We start from the raw sequence: 11,414 nt of genomic DNA, 5'->3' as shown, positions 1-11,414 counted from the left end.
CAGGTACGGCCACCGCCCCGCTCCAGCTCCTCAGCTGCCCTGTTTGGAGAGGGGAGAGGGTCTGGAGAAGTAAAACCCAGGACACGCGTGGAGGGGAATGTCTGTTTAATCCCAGCACATCCTCTGCTGCCCTGCCCTGTGTCGTCGGGGGATGGCGAGTACACTGGACAGCTTCACTTTTTCTTGGGCTCCTTACAAGCCACCACGTACCTCTGGGCCACATTGAGGGGAGGGGAATAGCCGTCTGCATAGGAGGTGTCTTCAAACAGGACCGAGTAGTCATCCTGGGGCTGTGGGGCAGGCAGACAGGAGGGGCTGCTCAGAGACCCCCAGGCCAGGACCCCTCCCCCCAGCCTAGACCACAGGAGCCTCTGGGCCCTGGACTCTCAGCCAATTTTGTCATTGTTCACTCTGGGGTCAAGAAGTCTCAGCCCAGTCCCTGCTGCTACAGAGCTCTTTTCTCAGTGGCGGGAGGCCCAGGGCAGGGAACAGGCGGGGAGAGGAAGGAAACTCACTCCCTTCCCAGTGAGGCCATAGCTGGAGAGTCTGCTGCCTTTTGGGGACTCTGTTCAGAGGACTGAAGGAAACCCAGAGGGTGGCAGGCAGGGATCCTGGCCTCAGGTGGCTTGTGTCCCATGTTACCAGGAGCACGAGGGCGCAGGAGACTGGGGCTCAGGGCGGGAGCTTCCCATCTCGCAGCTGCTTCTCCTGGGGTTGCTGAAGGGAAGCCACTGATTCGGGGCTTGCCAAGGCTGCCAGAGCTGGCAAGGGGACAGTCGCCTTTGGGGCTGGAGTGGAAGAGGGAGGGCAGCTGGTGGGTCCTGTCAGCTTGGGGGCTGTGAGATGAAGACAGTGGGGAGGGAGCAGGGATAGGACCCCCAGCCTGTCTGATCAGCCTGATTCTGACATCACTCATGGCCTCTCCACTGGAGGTTGCTTTACCCGCTGTGGGGGCGCGTGGATCAGGGCGCGGTAGAAGCAGGTGGTCTGGGGATACAGGGCCAGCACGAGCTGCTCCTTCTGGAACAAGGCCTCGGGGTCTGTCTCAGGGTTGGCCTTCCACTGGGGCAGCGGGATGACCCGGCGCCGGCTCAGGGTGTGTCTCCTGGGGGTAGAGAGACTAGTGTCAACCTGTGGCCAGGTGGGGAAGCTCCTTCCCGGCTGTTATGCTGCCCCCGAGGCTCTGTGCCCTGCCCTGGCCTGGACACTCACTCTTTGCCTTCTTCATCGATGTCATCTACCTCATACCTGTGGACAAAAGGAAGAAAACGCTGGATGCAGCCAGGGTCGTGGTCCCTGTCGGGGAGTGAGGAGGGTAGGGGCAGCCCAGGCAGGTACTGGGACAAGTGAGCGGCCCTGGGTCTGGTGTCACTCACTTGTTGGTGGCGTGGCTGTAACTGACCACCTCGGCCAGGATCCACTGCTCGTCCCCATCCACAGCCTTCACCCGGGCAGCCACCTTGTCTCCAGGTCTGGCCACGTAGTCTCCTGAGGCAGGGATGGCCCCACAGAGGGGTGGGGGCCTGTGAGTGGAACAAAGGATCAGCCCTAGCCCCTGGGCACCAGCCCCTCCCTCACAGCTGCTGCCTCACTTGTCACCAGGCTTCCCGATCCACAGGGGCAGGGTCATGGCCGACTGCTGCAGCAGGGTCATCAGCACCCCTCTGCGCATGGTCTTCCGGGGCGGCTCCGAGTCATTGTAGAGACCCGCGATCTTGGCCGCTGTGGGAAGGAAGGAAGTCCTGAGGTCACAGGGACAGGTGCTGGCTTTAACCCCCTCTAGTGCCCTACACACAGCTGTTGGAGAAGTCACTGGGAGCCCCAGCTCCTGAGTGAGCCCGAGGGCGCAGCAGGACTCTCACTCCATCAGCCAGGTGTCAATACTCATAGGGACTGCTGCGCTCAACTACAGATGGGTGAGATGGCAGCACAGCAGGCACCCAGTGGGAGAAACCAAGAAGAATGTGGGGTTCTGAGCTGCTGGGCAGGCTGTCTGCTGATCTGAATGGTGGTTACAGGAGTGTTCAGTTAGTGAATATTTCATGGAACTCTGCACTTATGTGTACTTTTCTTCTATTAATATATGCTGTAACTCAACAGAAAGTTAAAAAAATATATTAAGTGTGCATCTTGGACTTCTTCAGACACGGCTGCACACCTCAACTTCACACAGAACCAGGATGGCCACATGGGGACACTGACGTGCCAAGAGTCTGCCCACCGTGGGTTTGCTGGGAGGGCATAACAGTAGGAGGGCCAAAGAAATGCAGGCTGAAGGGGTCTGGAAGGCAGGCTTTAAGACACAGTGTGTGGTTCTGCAGAAACCAGCCAGGGCAAGAGATGGGCATGGGCTGTGGCAGGAAGGAGCAGGCCACTGGCCTAGGCCGCAGAAGGGGCAGGAGACGAGGGGCGAGCACAGGATGACCTCTGGCTGCTGAGGGAGAACTGGGAAACCCCTGCCTCTGAGCACTAAGAATGATCTCCTGTCCCTTCTCAGGGGCAGAGCCAGTCTGCCAGAGCCTCCATGGAAGGATCCTAGCAGGTGGTGGCTGCAGGCCTCCACGGGAGGGTGACCGCTGCCTGAAGGGCCTCCCTCCTCCTAGCCAAGGACCTCCCAGCACGTCCTCTCCCACTCACCAATCCGCCTCTCCTCCAATAGAGACTTGATTTCCGCAATCTTGTCCAGAGCTTTCCGAAGGATGCTGAGGGCAGGGAGAAGGGAGAAAGAGGGTTTGATTGAAGCACGTAGCATAGACTTCTTTTCCATTTTTTTCTGTTTTGGGTCTCGCTACATGGCCCTGGCTAGTCCAGGTCTCTAGCGGTCCCCCCAGGAGCCTCCTGCACAGGTCAAATACAGGTGTATGCAGCTTCCTGTTCTGGTCAAGGAGGGCTGGGTTATTTGGATCAACCCCACTGGTGAACGCTAGAAATCCAGCCAGGCGCGGTGGCTCATGACTGTAATCCCAGCACTTTGGGAGGCCGAGGTGGGTGATCACCTCAAGTAAGGAGTTCAAGACCAGCCTGAGCAACATGGCAAAACCCCATCTCTACTAAAAATACAAAAATTAGCAGGGTGTGCTGGCAGGCACCTATAATTCCACCTACTCTGGAGGCTGAGGCAGGAGAATCCCTTGAACCCAGGAGGCAGAGGTTGCAGTGAGCTGAGATCGCGTCATTGCACTCCAGTCTGGGCAACAAGAACAAAACTCCATCTCAAAAACAAACAAACAAAAAGAAAACTAGAAATCTTCAGTATGTGTTTTTTAGTCTTAAAAGCGTAAAAAACAAGACTATAGGAAGCAGCTGGCCAAAAACTAACAGAACGCAGGGTCCCAGAGAGGAAGGGATACAGGCGAGTGGCCTTCGGCAAACCTGCAGAAGGGCTGCCCTGTTCTGGCAGCCTCTCCCCAACCTCCTGAGATGAGGAGGACAAGGGCCTCAGGTCTGCCCGAGGGTCACGAAAAAGGAGGGGAGACTCTGGGGAGAGGTGCTGACTCAGAGCAGGGCTGGGTGGAAGGAACTCTTCCTTTCTGAAAGGATGCACCCCTGCATGGCCTTACAGCCCCAGGAAGCCTTCTGTGAAGTTAGTTTATGGGGGTTCCAGGGTGGCAGGAACTCAAGGAACCCAGCAGAAGCAGCAAACACAGAGCTTTGCTGGAGGCAGGCTTCTTTCTCCTAAATCTCAGATTCCCAAAGAATATTTCCATAGCAGGCCTGGGTGCGGTGGCTTATGCCTGTAATCCCAGCACTTTGGGAGGTGGAGGCAGGTGGATCACTTGAGATCAGGAGTTGGAGACCAAGCCTGGCCAACATGGCGAAACTCTATCTCTACAAAAAACAAAAAAATTAGCTGGGCGTGGTGTGTTTTGCCTGTAATCCCAGCTACTCAGGGGGTTGAGGCAGGAGGATCACTTGAGCCCAGGAGTTTGAGGCTGCAGTGAGCCATGATCATGCCACTCCACTCCAGCCTGGACAACAGAGTGAGACACTGTCTTAATCAATCCATCAATCACACAAGGGAAAATAGCAGCAATCTGATACAGGAGAAACATGGAAAAGACCACTTTAACCAGCGGAAAAGGTGGTATCTTCTGCTGTCTAATATAACTCACCAAGGACATTTCTTCTGTGCCAAAAGTGTAAACCCTGAATCCTACTAGTGAGGAAATGTCAGACAGCTAATACCAGTGTTGGAGCTCCACCCCAAATAAACAGAGCCTCTGGTACAGGTAGACTTGAGAACCACTGTGTTCTCCAAGGAGAGGAATGTAATGTTCAAGTTCCTAAAGTTACAGCCGTTGCACTATAGAGATTCAAGAACACAATGTTTTTAGATCATTTTATTTTTTATTTTTATTTTTTGAGATGGAGTCTTGCTCTGTCGCCCAGGTGGAGTGCAGTGGCACGATCTTGGCTCACTGCAACCTCCAACTCCTGGGTTCAAGCAGTTCTCCTGCCTCAGCCTCCCGAGTGGCTGGGATTACAGGCATGTGCCACCACACCTGGCTAATTTTTGTATTTTTAGTAGAGACGTGGTTTAGCCATGTCGGCCAGGCCGGTCTTGAACCCCCGACCTCAGGTGATCTGCCCACCTCAAGATTGCAGGCATGAGTCACTGCGCCTGGCCTTAAGATCATTTTAAAAGCAGCAGTTTTCTGGAAGTGAAACTTCTCCATCTTAGAACCATAAAACCTTCAGGTCATCTGAGTTGACCTTCCAGCCAATCTTACAGACAAATGCCACTATGCTCAGCTAATTTTAAAATTTTTTGTAGAGACAAAGTCTCACTTTGTTGCCCAGGCTGGTCTTGAACACCTGGACTCAAGTGATCCTCTAACCTCGGCCTCCCAATCACCTCTGTAATGCTGTGATTACAGATTTGAGATACCTAGCCCCTGATATCCCTATTTTAATGACTGAGTCTCAGCCAAAGTGACTGCCAAGGTCACAGAACCAGTAAATGGCAGCGCTGACTCACGCCTTGCTGCCTTCTGTAAAGGCGTTGGCAGCAGAGGTAACAAAAAGAGTGGGCCTAGCAGTCGGCTCCAGGGAAGGCGGGACCTAAGGGAGAGGCTGGGAGTATGAATCGGCTTATCCATGGGAGGAAAGCCGGCTGGGGGCTTGGTCCAAATGCACCTGCAGCCCAGTGCCCAGGTGAGGAGGAAGCAGCGGTGGGGTGGGTGCACTCACTTGCACTCAGCCTCTGCATCGGCCTTGGCGGTTGTATAGAGGCCACGCAGCTTTGTCCGGTAATAGGGAGAAACTGCAGAGGAAATAGAGGAATAAGGAGGCAGGGCCAGGGTAGGCGCAGTAGTGTAGCACTGCTTCCGTGCACCGGAATCACACTTGCGGAGGCATAGAGAGGCTGTGGCCACAGTCAGAGCTCTGCTGGCTCAGGAGTGCTCCCGAGGCGGATACCCCAGGCTCCAAGAGTCCACATTTCCATATGGTACAAATGCCATCACTACATCTGCGAGAGGACTGTCTTACCCTCTCCCCATCATGACACACACAGAAAACATTTGTTAAGACACAGGAAACCACAATTCTCAGAGTTATCCAGAGTAGGAAGGCCCCAGCCCCAGGATCTGACCTCCTAAGGGGCCTCAGGGCACATGGAGAAGCCGCTTGGGAAGGAAGCTCTGTTCTAGAAAACACCAGCAAACTAGGGTGCTTATACGCTCTAAGGGGAACTTTCCCTGGACACAGTCTCATTGCACTGCCTTTCCAGTCCTCAGAGTGGAGGGATTTTAGTTCTTCAGGTCACCCAGAATAAGGGAAAGCTGTCCCTCCTGCCTCAGGAGCAGTGCATTTCTGAATATGCAGATACATGCAAACCCACTTTGAATACAATATCCACCTAATTCCCAGCCTTGGCCACACCCACCCACCCCGCCCCCATGTCATCCCCTTTCTCTCCTGAGCCCAGCTACTCACTCTTGTTCTCTGTCTGCATCCGCTCGTGGGTCTTCTGGATGTTCACTAAGTTGTGTTCGCTCCGTGAACGCTCTTCCTGTAAGGAGGAGAGCAGCAGGACATGACGGAGGCCCTCCCTGCTGCCGCGGCACCCTACGAGCCAGGCCAGAGGCCCCATCCCAAAACATGACCCTTATTTCCTAAATCCCAGTAGAAGTTCAAGATGATTTTCTCCTTTGACTAATGCAAAAGCATTACAAAAGGCATTAAAGGGCCCGGTGCAGTGGCTCATGCATATAATCTCAGCACTTTGATAGGCCAAAGTGGGCAAATCACTTTCAGGTTAGGAGTTCAAGACCATCCTGGCCAACATGGTGAAACCCCATCTCTACTAAAAATACAAAAATTAGCTGGGCGTGGTGGTATGCGCCTGTAGTCCCAGCTACTCGGGAAGTTGAGGCAGGAGAATTGCTTGAACCTGGGAGGTGGAGGTTGCAGTGAGCCAAGATTGCGCCACTGCACTCCAGTCTGGCGCCTGGCGACAAAGCAAGACTGTCTCAAAAAAAAAAAAAAGGCATTAAAGTTTCATCTTAAGTGATATCTTTAATGATAGTCCTTTATCAAAGAGACAAATCAATCTATACAGTCAGTGCAATCCCCATGAAAATTCTAGTTGACTTCTTTGCAGAAATTGACAACTTCATTCTAAAATTCATATGGAAATTCAAGGGACCCAGATTATACCCAAGCAATCTTGAGAAAAAAAAAAAAAAGTTGGAGAACTCACACTTCCCATTTTCAAAATTTACTGCAAAGCTACAGTAATCACGATGGTGTGGTACTGGCATATACATAAATAGAACAGGTTCCAGAGTCCAGAAACTGACATATACAGGTATGATCAATTGATGTGGGGAAGAAAAGGTAGGGAAGAACGCTGCTGCAATTCCTACCGTATCAGTGGTCTTGGGACCAGAGCTGCAACTGCAGATGCTTGAAATCAGGATGGTTCCTAAGCAAAAAATTATGACTATGCTTTGTAGCCTTTATGTGAGAATTTTTAAGTGCCTAACAGGTGGGTTGTGCCTTTACCTCAACCTGCAAAATAGGGTTAACAGTGAACATGGCTGCCTAGTGCTCGAGACAGCTGATAGTGTGTACCCATGTGATCCCACCCTATATGAACAGGAATGGACTGGGGTTGGGGGGACACTTGCTAGACTAGTACTGCTACCGCTGCAATCTGGACCAGCACAGTGGCCCAAGCTAACGTCCCTTCCTTTTTTTTTTTTTTTTTTAAAGAGACGGGGTCTTGCTCAGTTGCCCAGGCTGCAGTGCAATGGCTATTCACAGGCACGATCCCACTACTGATTTGCACGGGAGTTTTGACCTGCTCCGTTTCCAACCTGGACCAGTTCACCTCTCCTTAGGCAACCTGGTGGCCCCCCACTCCCGGGAGGTCATCATATTGATGCCAAACTTAGTGCAGACACCCAATGGGCATTAAGCAGTACAGCCCAGAACTCCTGGGCTCAAGCGATCCTCCCACCTCAGCCTCCCGAGTAGCTGGGACTACAGGCACACACCACCGCACCTGGCGCTAACATCCCTTCCAAAGGTGGAAAAGTTTGGGTGAAAACCAATCACAAATGGAGAGGAGAAATAGTAGCCAACTTAACAGAACAAATTAAATGGGTTATGCAATGAGGGAAATACAGTATTGTATTCAGACCTCAAGAGAGGCTCAGAGTAAGAGAATGCCATCTCTTAGATCAGTTACATGGATGCCAGAAAGGGCGAAGCCATGCATCTGGCAGGACCATGCCTGCTTTCAGAAGTTGACAGGTGAGATGGGAGTCTGGGAACCCAGCGGCAGTCGTCTGAGGGATACCCTGGTTATACGGGATGATGATAAACAGGTCTAACTGTGGATGACTGAATGGAACGCATAATCTGCCAGTATCTTTTTTTTCATTTATTTATTCATTCATTTTTTTTTTTTTAAATACAGAAGTTTATTGCAGGACACTCAGTGTGAATAAATGGAATGGAACACATCATTGAGACTCATCCATGATTGATTTGAATTTAAAAATTATTACAAGCAAAGACATTTTATTCATCACGATGCTTTCTTTTGTTTCTTCTTTTCGTTTTCTTCTTTTTCTTTTTCAATTTCAGCAACATATTTCTCAATTTCTTCAGGATTTAAAATCCTGAGGGGTTGATCTCGCCTCATGACAGCAAGTTCAATGTTTTTGCCACCTGACTGAACCACTTCCAGGAGTGCCTTGATCACCAGCTTAATGGTCAGATCGTCTGTTTCAATGGCTTCATCAGTATAGTTCTTCTCCAGGAACTCACGCACTGACTTGGCGCCTCTGCCTATGGCATTGGCCTTCCAGGCATGGTATGTGCCCGAGGGGTCAGTCTGATAGAGTCTAGGAGTGCCATCAAAGTCGAAACCCACAATGAGGGCAGAGATGCCAAACGGCCTGCGCTCATTGCTCTGTGTGTAACGCTGCTTCAGACTGGCGATGTAGCGGGTGATGTACTCCACAGTGACCGGGTCCTCCACGGTCAGCCGGTGGCTCTGGCACTCCACCCGGGCCCTATTGATGACTATCCTCGCATCGGCGGTGAGGCCTGCAAAGGCCATGCAGACATTGTCATCCAAAGCGCAGATCTTCCGCACTGTTCTTTCATCCTGCAGTTTGGCCACTGACTTCTTCTCCACACCAAGAACAACAATGTCTCTTCCTCGAACACCAACCGCGGTCGAACCCTTTTTGACGGCCTCCTGCGCGTACTCCACTTGGAAGAGGTGGCCGTCGGGCGAGAAGACGGTGATGGCGCGGTCGTAGCTCATGCCGGCGGGGGGGCGGCCGAGCACCTTCCACCGCGGCTCTCAAAAGCGCACACTCACGGCCCGCACGAGCCTGCAACTCCCGGCGCCACTACGCCAGCCCCCCGCCCTCGGCGCCGTGATCTGCGCTGCCTATTCATTCATTTTTTGAGACAGAGTTTCACTCTTGTCGCCCAGGCTAGATCTTTGAGACAGAGTTTCACTCTTGTTGCCCAGGTACGATCTTGGCTCACTGCAACCTCTGTCTCCCAGGTTCAAGTCATTCTCCTGTCTCAGCCTCCTGAGTGGCTGGGATTACAGGCACCAGCCACCATACCCGGCTAATTTTTGTATTTTTAGTAGAGATAGCCAACATGGTAAAACCCCGTCTCTACTAAAAACACAAAAACAATTAGCTGGACATGGTGGTGTGTGCCTGTAAGCCCAGCTACTCGGGAGGCTGATGCAGGAGAATCGCTTAAACCCAGGAGGCAGAGGGTGCAGTGAGCCAAGATCGTGCCACTGCACTCCAGCCTGGATGACACAGTGAGATTCTGTCTGAAAAAAAAAATGTGTTTTTGTTTGCCTGGATTAATGGGGTGGAAGGAAAAGATATGGGGCATTTTTGTTGGGTGCTAAAAATGTTCTGAAATTGATCATGGTAATGATTGCACAGCTCTGTGAGTTGCGAAAAACCACTGGATTATACATTTTAAATGGATGCATCGTATGGCATGTGAACTCTATCTCAGGATAGCTGTTAAAATCAATCATGAAATCCTGTATATGGAGAAAATCCAAGAGGAATTGCAGCCATACCCCAAATTCCCCTCCTCTCATCTTTATGACATCATCTTGGTTCCTGCGTGTCCAATCTCTCTGAACACAAATGCCACCCCACTTCACAGCTCAGTGCATCAAAGCCTGTTTTCCCATCTGAGAGTGGAGGGTGGTGACTTTTTACCTGGGTTTGCTTGATCAGCTGATGGAGTTCTGTAAGAAGTTCTGCAATTCGGGAATCGGCAGACACGAGGGCCATTGTCTACAGGGGTGCCTGGTGGGGGAGTGAGGACAGAAGAGAACTCTGTTAGTGGCTGCTGTGGGCTGAACTGTGCCCTCTCAAAAGATACATTTGGCTGGGAGGCTCACACCTGTAATCCCAGAACTTTGGGAGGCCAAGGCGGGCAGACTGCTTGGGGCCAGGAGTTCAAGACCACCCTGGGCAACATAGTGAGATCCCGTATTTACAAAAAAAAAAAAAAAAAAAAAAAAAATTAAAAACGTAGCCCAGCAAGGTGGGACCTGTAGTCCCAGCTATCTGAGAAGCTGAGGTGAGTGGATCACTAGGGCCTAGGAGGTTGAGGCTGCAGTGAGCTATTGCACTCCAGCCTGCATGACAGAGTGACACCCTAACTCTTTAAACAATAATAATAATAATAAGATACACTGTAGTCCTAACCGAGGTACCTGGAATGTAACCTCGCTGGGAATTAGGATCTTTACAGAAGTATTTAAGATGTCACTAAGATAAGGTCATAGAATAGGGTGTGCCCTTAATCCAGACACACAGCCAGGTGGGGACAGAGGCAGAGATGGGACTTGGACTGCTGAAAGCCAAGGGATCCCAAGTACTGCTGGCATCCACCTAACCAGCTGGGAGAGACACATGCCTGTAATCCCAGCACTTTGGGAGGCCAAGGTGGGTGGGTCACGAGGTCAAGAGATCGAGACCATCCTGGCCAACATGGTGAAACCCCGTCTCTACTAAAAATACAAAAATTAGCTGGGCGTGGTGGCGCGTAGTCCCAGCTACTTGGGAGGCTGAGGCTGAGGAGAATTGCTTGAACCCGGGAGGCGGAGGTTGCAGTGAGCCGAGATCATGTCACTGTACTCCAGCCTGGGTGACAGAGCATGACTCCATCTCAAAAAAAAAAAAAAACTGTTCAACTAACACATCCTCCTACCCACAGAGATCAGATTCACACTGGAGTAAACTCTTCCCCTCACTTAACAAACTGTGAACCTCTCCCCATGTATTTATTTGTATCTTCTTATAGGCTCTGCTGCTGAAAGTATAATAACATGCAAACTAGGAATAGAGGGGAACTTCCTCAACTTGATGAAGGGCATCTATGAAAAACACACAACTAACATCAGGCTTAAAGGTGAAAGACTAAAAGCTTTCTCCTAAGTCAGGAAAGACGAGCACAGGTGCTTGTCATTTCTAGTCAACACTGTCCTGGAGGCACTAGCCAAGGCGATGAGGCAGTAAGATGAACTAAAAGGCATCCAGATTGGAAAGGAAGAAGTACAGCTATTTCTATTTGCAAGTGACATGACCTTGTATACAGAAAACCCTAAGGAATCCACTAAACAACTATTAGCACTAAGAACAAGGTTAGATCTAATTGCAAAGTTGCAGGATACAAGATCAATAAACAAAAATCAATTGTGGCCAGGCCCAGAGGCTCATGTGTCTAATCCCAGCACTTTGGGAGGCTGAGGCAGAAGGATCGCTTGCAGCCAGAGGTCCAGACAAGCCTGGGCAACACAGCGAGGCCCCACTTCCACTTTGTAAATGTTTTGACTTAAAAAAAAAAAGGCTACAGTAATCAAGATGGCGTGGTACTGGCATAAAGACAGACATCTAGTT

The 11,414-nt window shown here is 51.1% G+C and overlaps 2 protein-coding genes across 11 annotated transcripts in view; both read right to left on the bottom strand.

The window, feature by feature from the left end:
* Positions 1-11,414, bottom strand: part of SGF29 (SAGA complex associated factor 29) — a 36,423-nt gene that overhangs the window by 3,228 nt on the left and 21,781 nt on the right. For 4 of the 10 annotated variants that reach the window (XR_010337381.1, XR_010337382.1, XR_010337383.1 and 1 more), the window contains exons 3-12: positions 9,726-9,815; positions 6,870-6,928; positions 5,938-6,013; positions 5,191-5,263; positions 2,638-2,702; positions 1,593-1,722; positions 1,377-1,523; positions 1,213-1,248; positions 943-1,105; positions 211-290 (exon numbers count right to left, since the gene is read on the bottom strand). Coding sequence is in view for 2 of the 10 variants with exons in the window: in XM_064362612.1 (XP_064218682.1) it covers positions 174-290; positions 943-1,105; positions 1,213-1,248; positions 1,377-1,523; positions 1,593-1,722; positions 2,638-2,702; positions 5,191-5,263; positions 5,938-6,013; positions 6,870-6,928; positions 9,726-9,815 (956 nt within the window). In the remaining 8 variants the exon portion in view is untranslated. Of the gene's footprint in view, positions 1-90; positions 291-942; positions 1,106-1,212; positions 1,249-1,376; positions 1,524-1,592; positions 1,723-2,637; positions 2,703-5,190; positions 5,264-5,937; positions 6,014-6,869; positions 6,929-9,725; positions 9,816-11,414 lie in introns of those variants that run through there. The other 6 variants (XR_010337385.1, XR_010337389.1, XR_010337388.1 and 3 more) reach the window with 3 other exon arrangements.
* LOC105710935 (proteasome subunit alpha type-7-like) lies at positions 7,907-8,863 on the bottom strand. The gene has a single exon (XM_064362617.1). It carries the CDS (start codon positions 8,783-8,785, stop codon positions 8,039-8,041), a length of 747 nt encoding a protein of 248 aa, XP_064218687.1. The 5' UTR covers positions 8,786-8,863; the 3' UTR covers positions 7,907-8,038.

Source organism: Aotus nancymaae, unplaced genomic scaffold (genome assembly GCF_030222135.1).
Source record: "Aotus nancymaae isolate 86718 unplaced genomic scaffold, 86718_ANA_hifiasm-v0.15.2.pri h1tg000049l, whole genome shotgun sequence".
Taxonomy (NCBI): Eukaryota; Metazoa; Chordata; class Mammalia; order Primates; family Aotidae; genus Aotus; species Aotus nancymaae.
Note: the sequence above shows the minus strand (reverse complement) of the source record. Positions and strands in the feature narration are given on the sequence as shown.

What these genes read in the sequence shown, in the direction of transcription:
- LOC105710935 (XM_064362617.1), bottom strand. Translation starts at nt 8,785, where the DNA reads ATGAGCTACGACCGCGCCATCACCGTCTTCTCGCCCGACGGCCACCTC.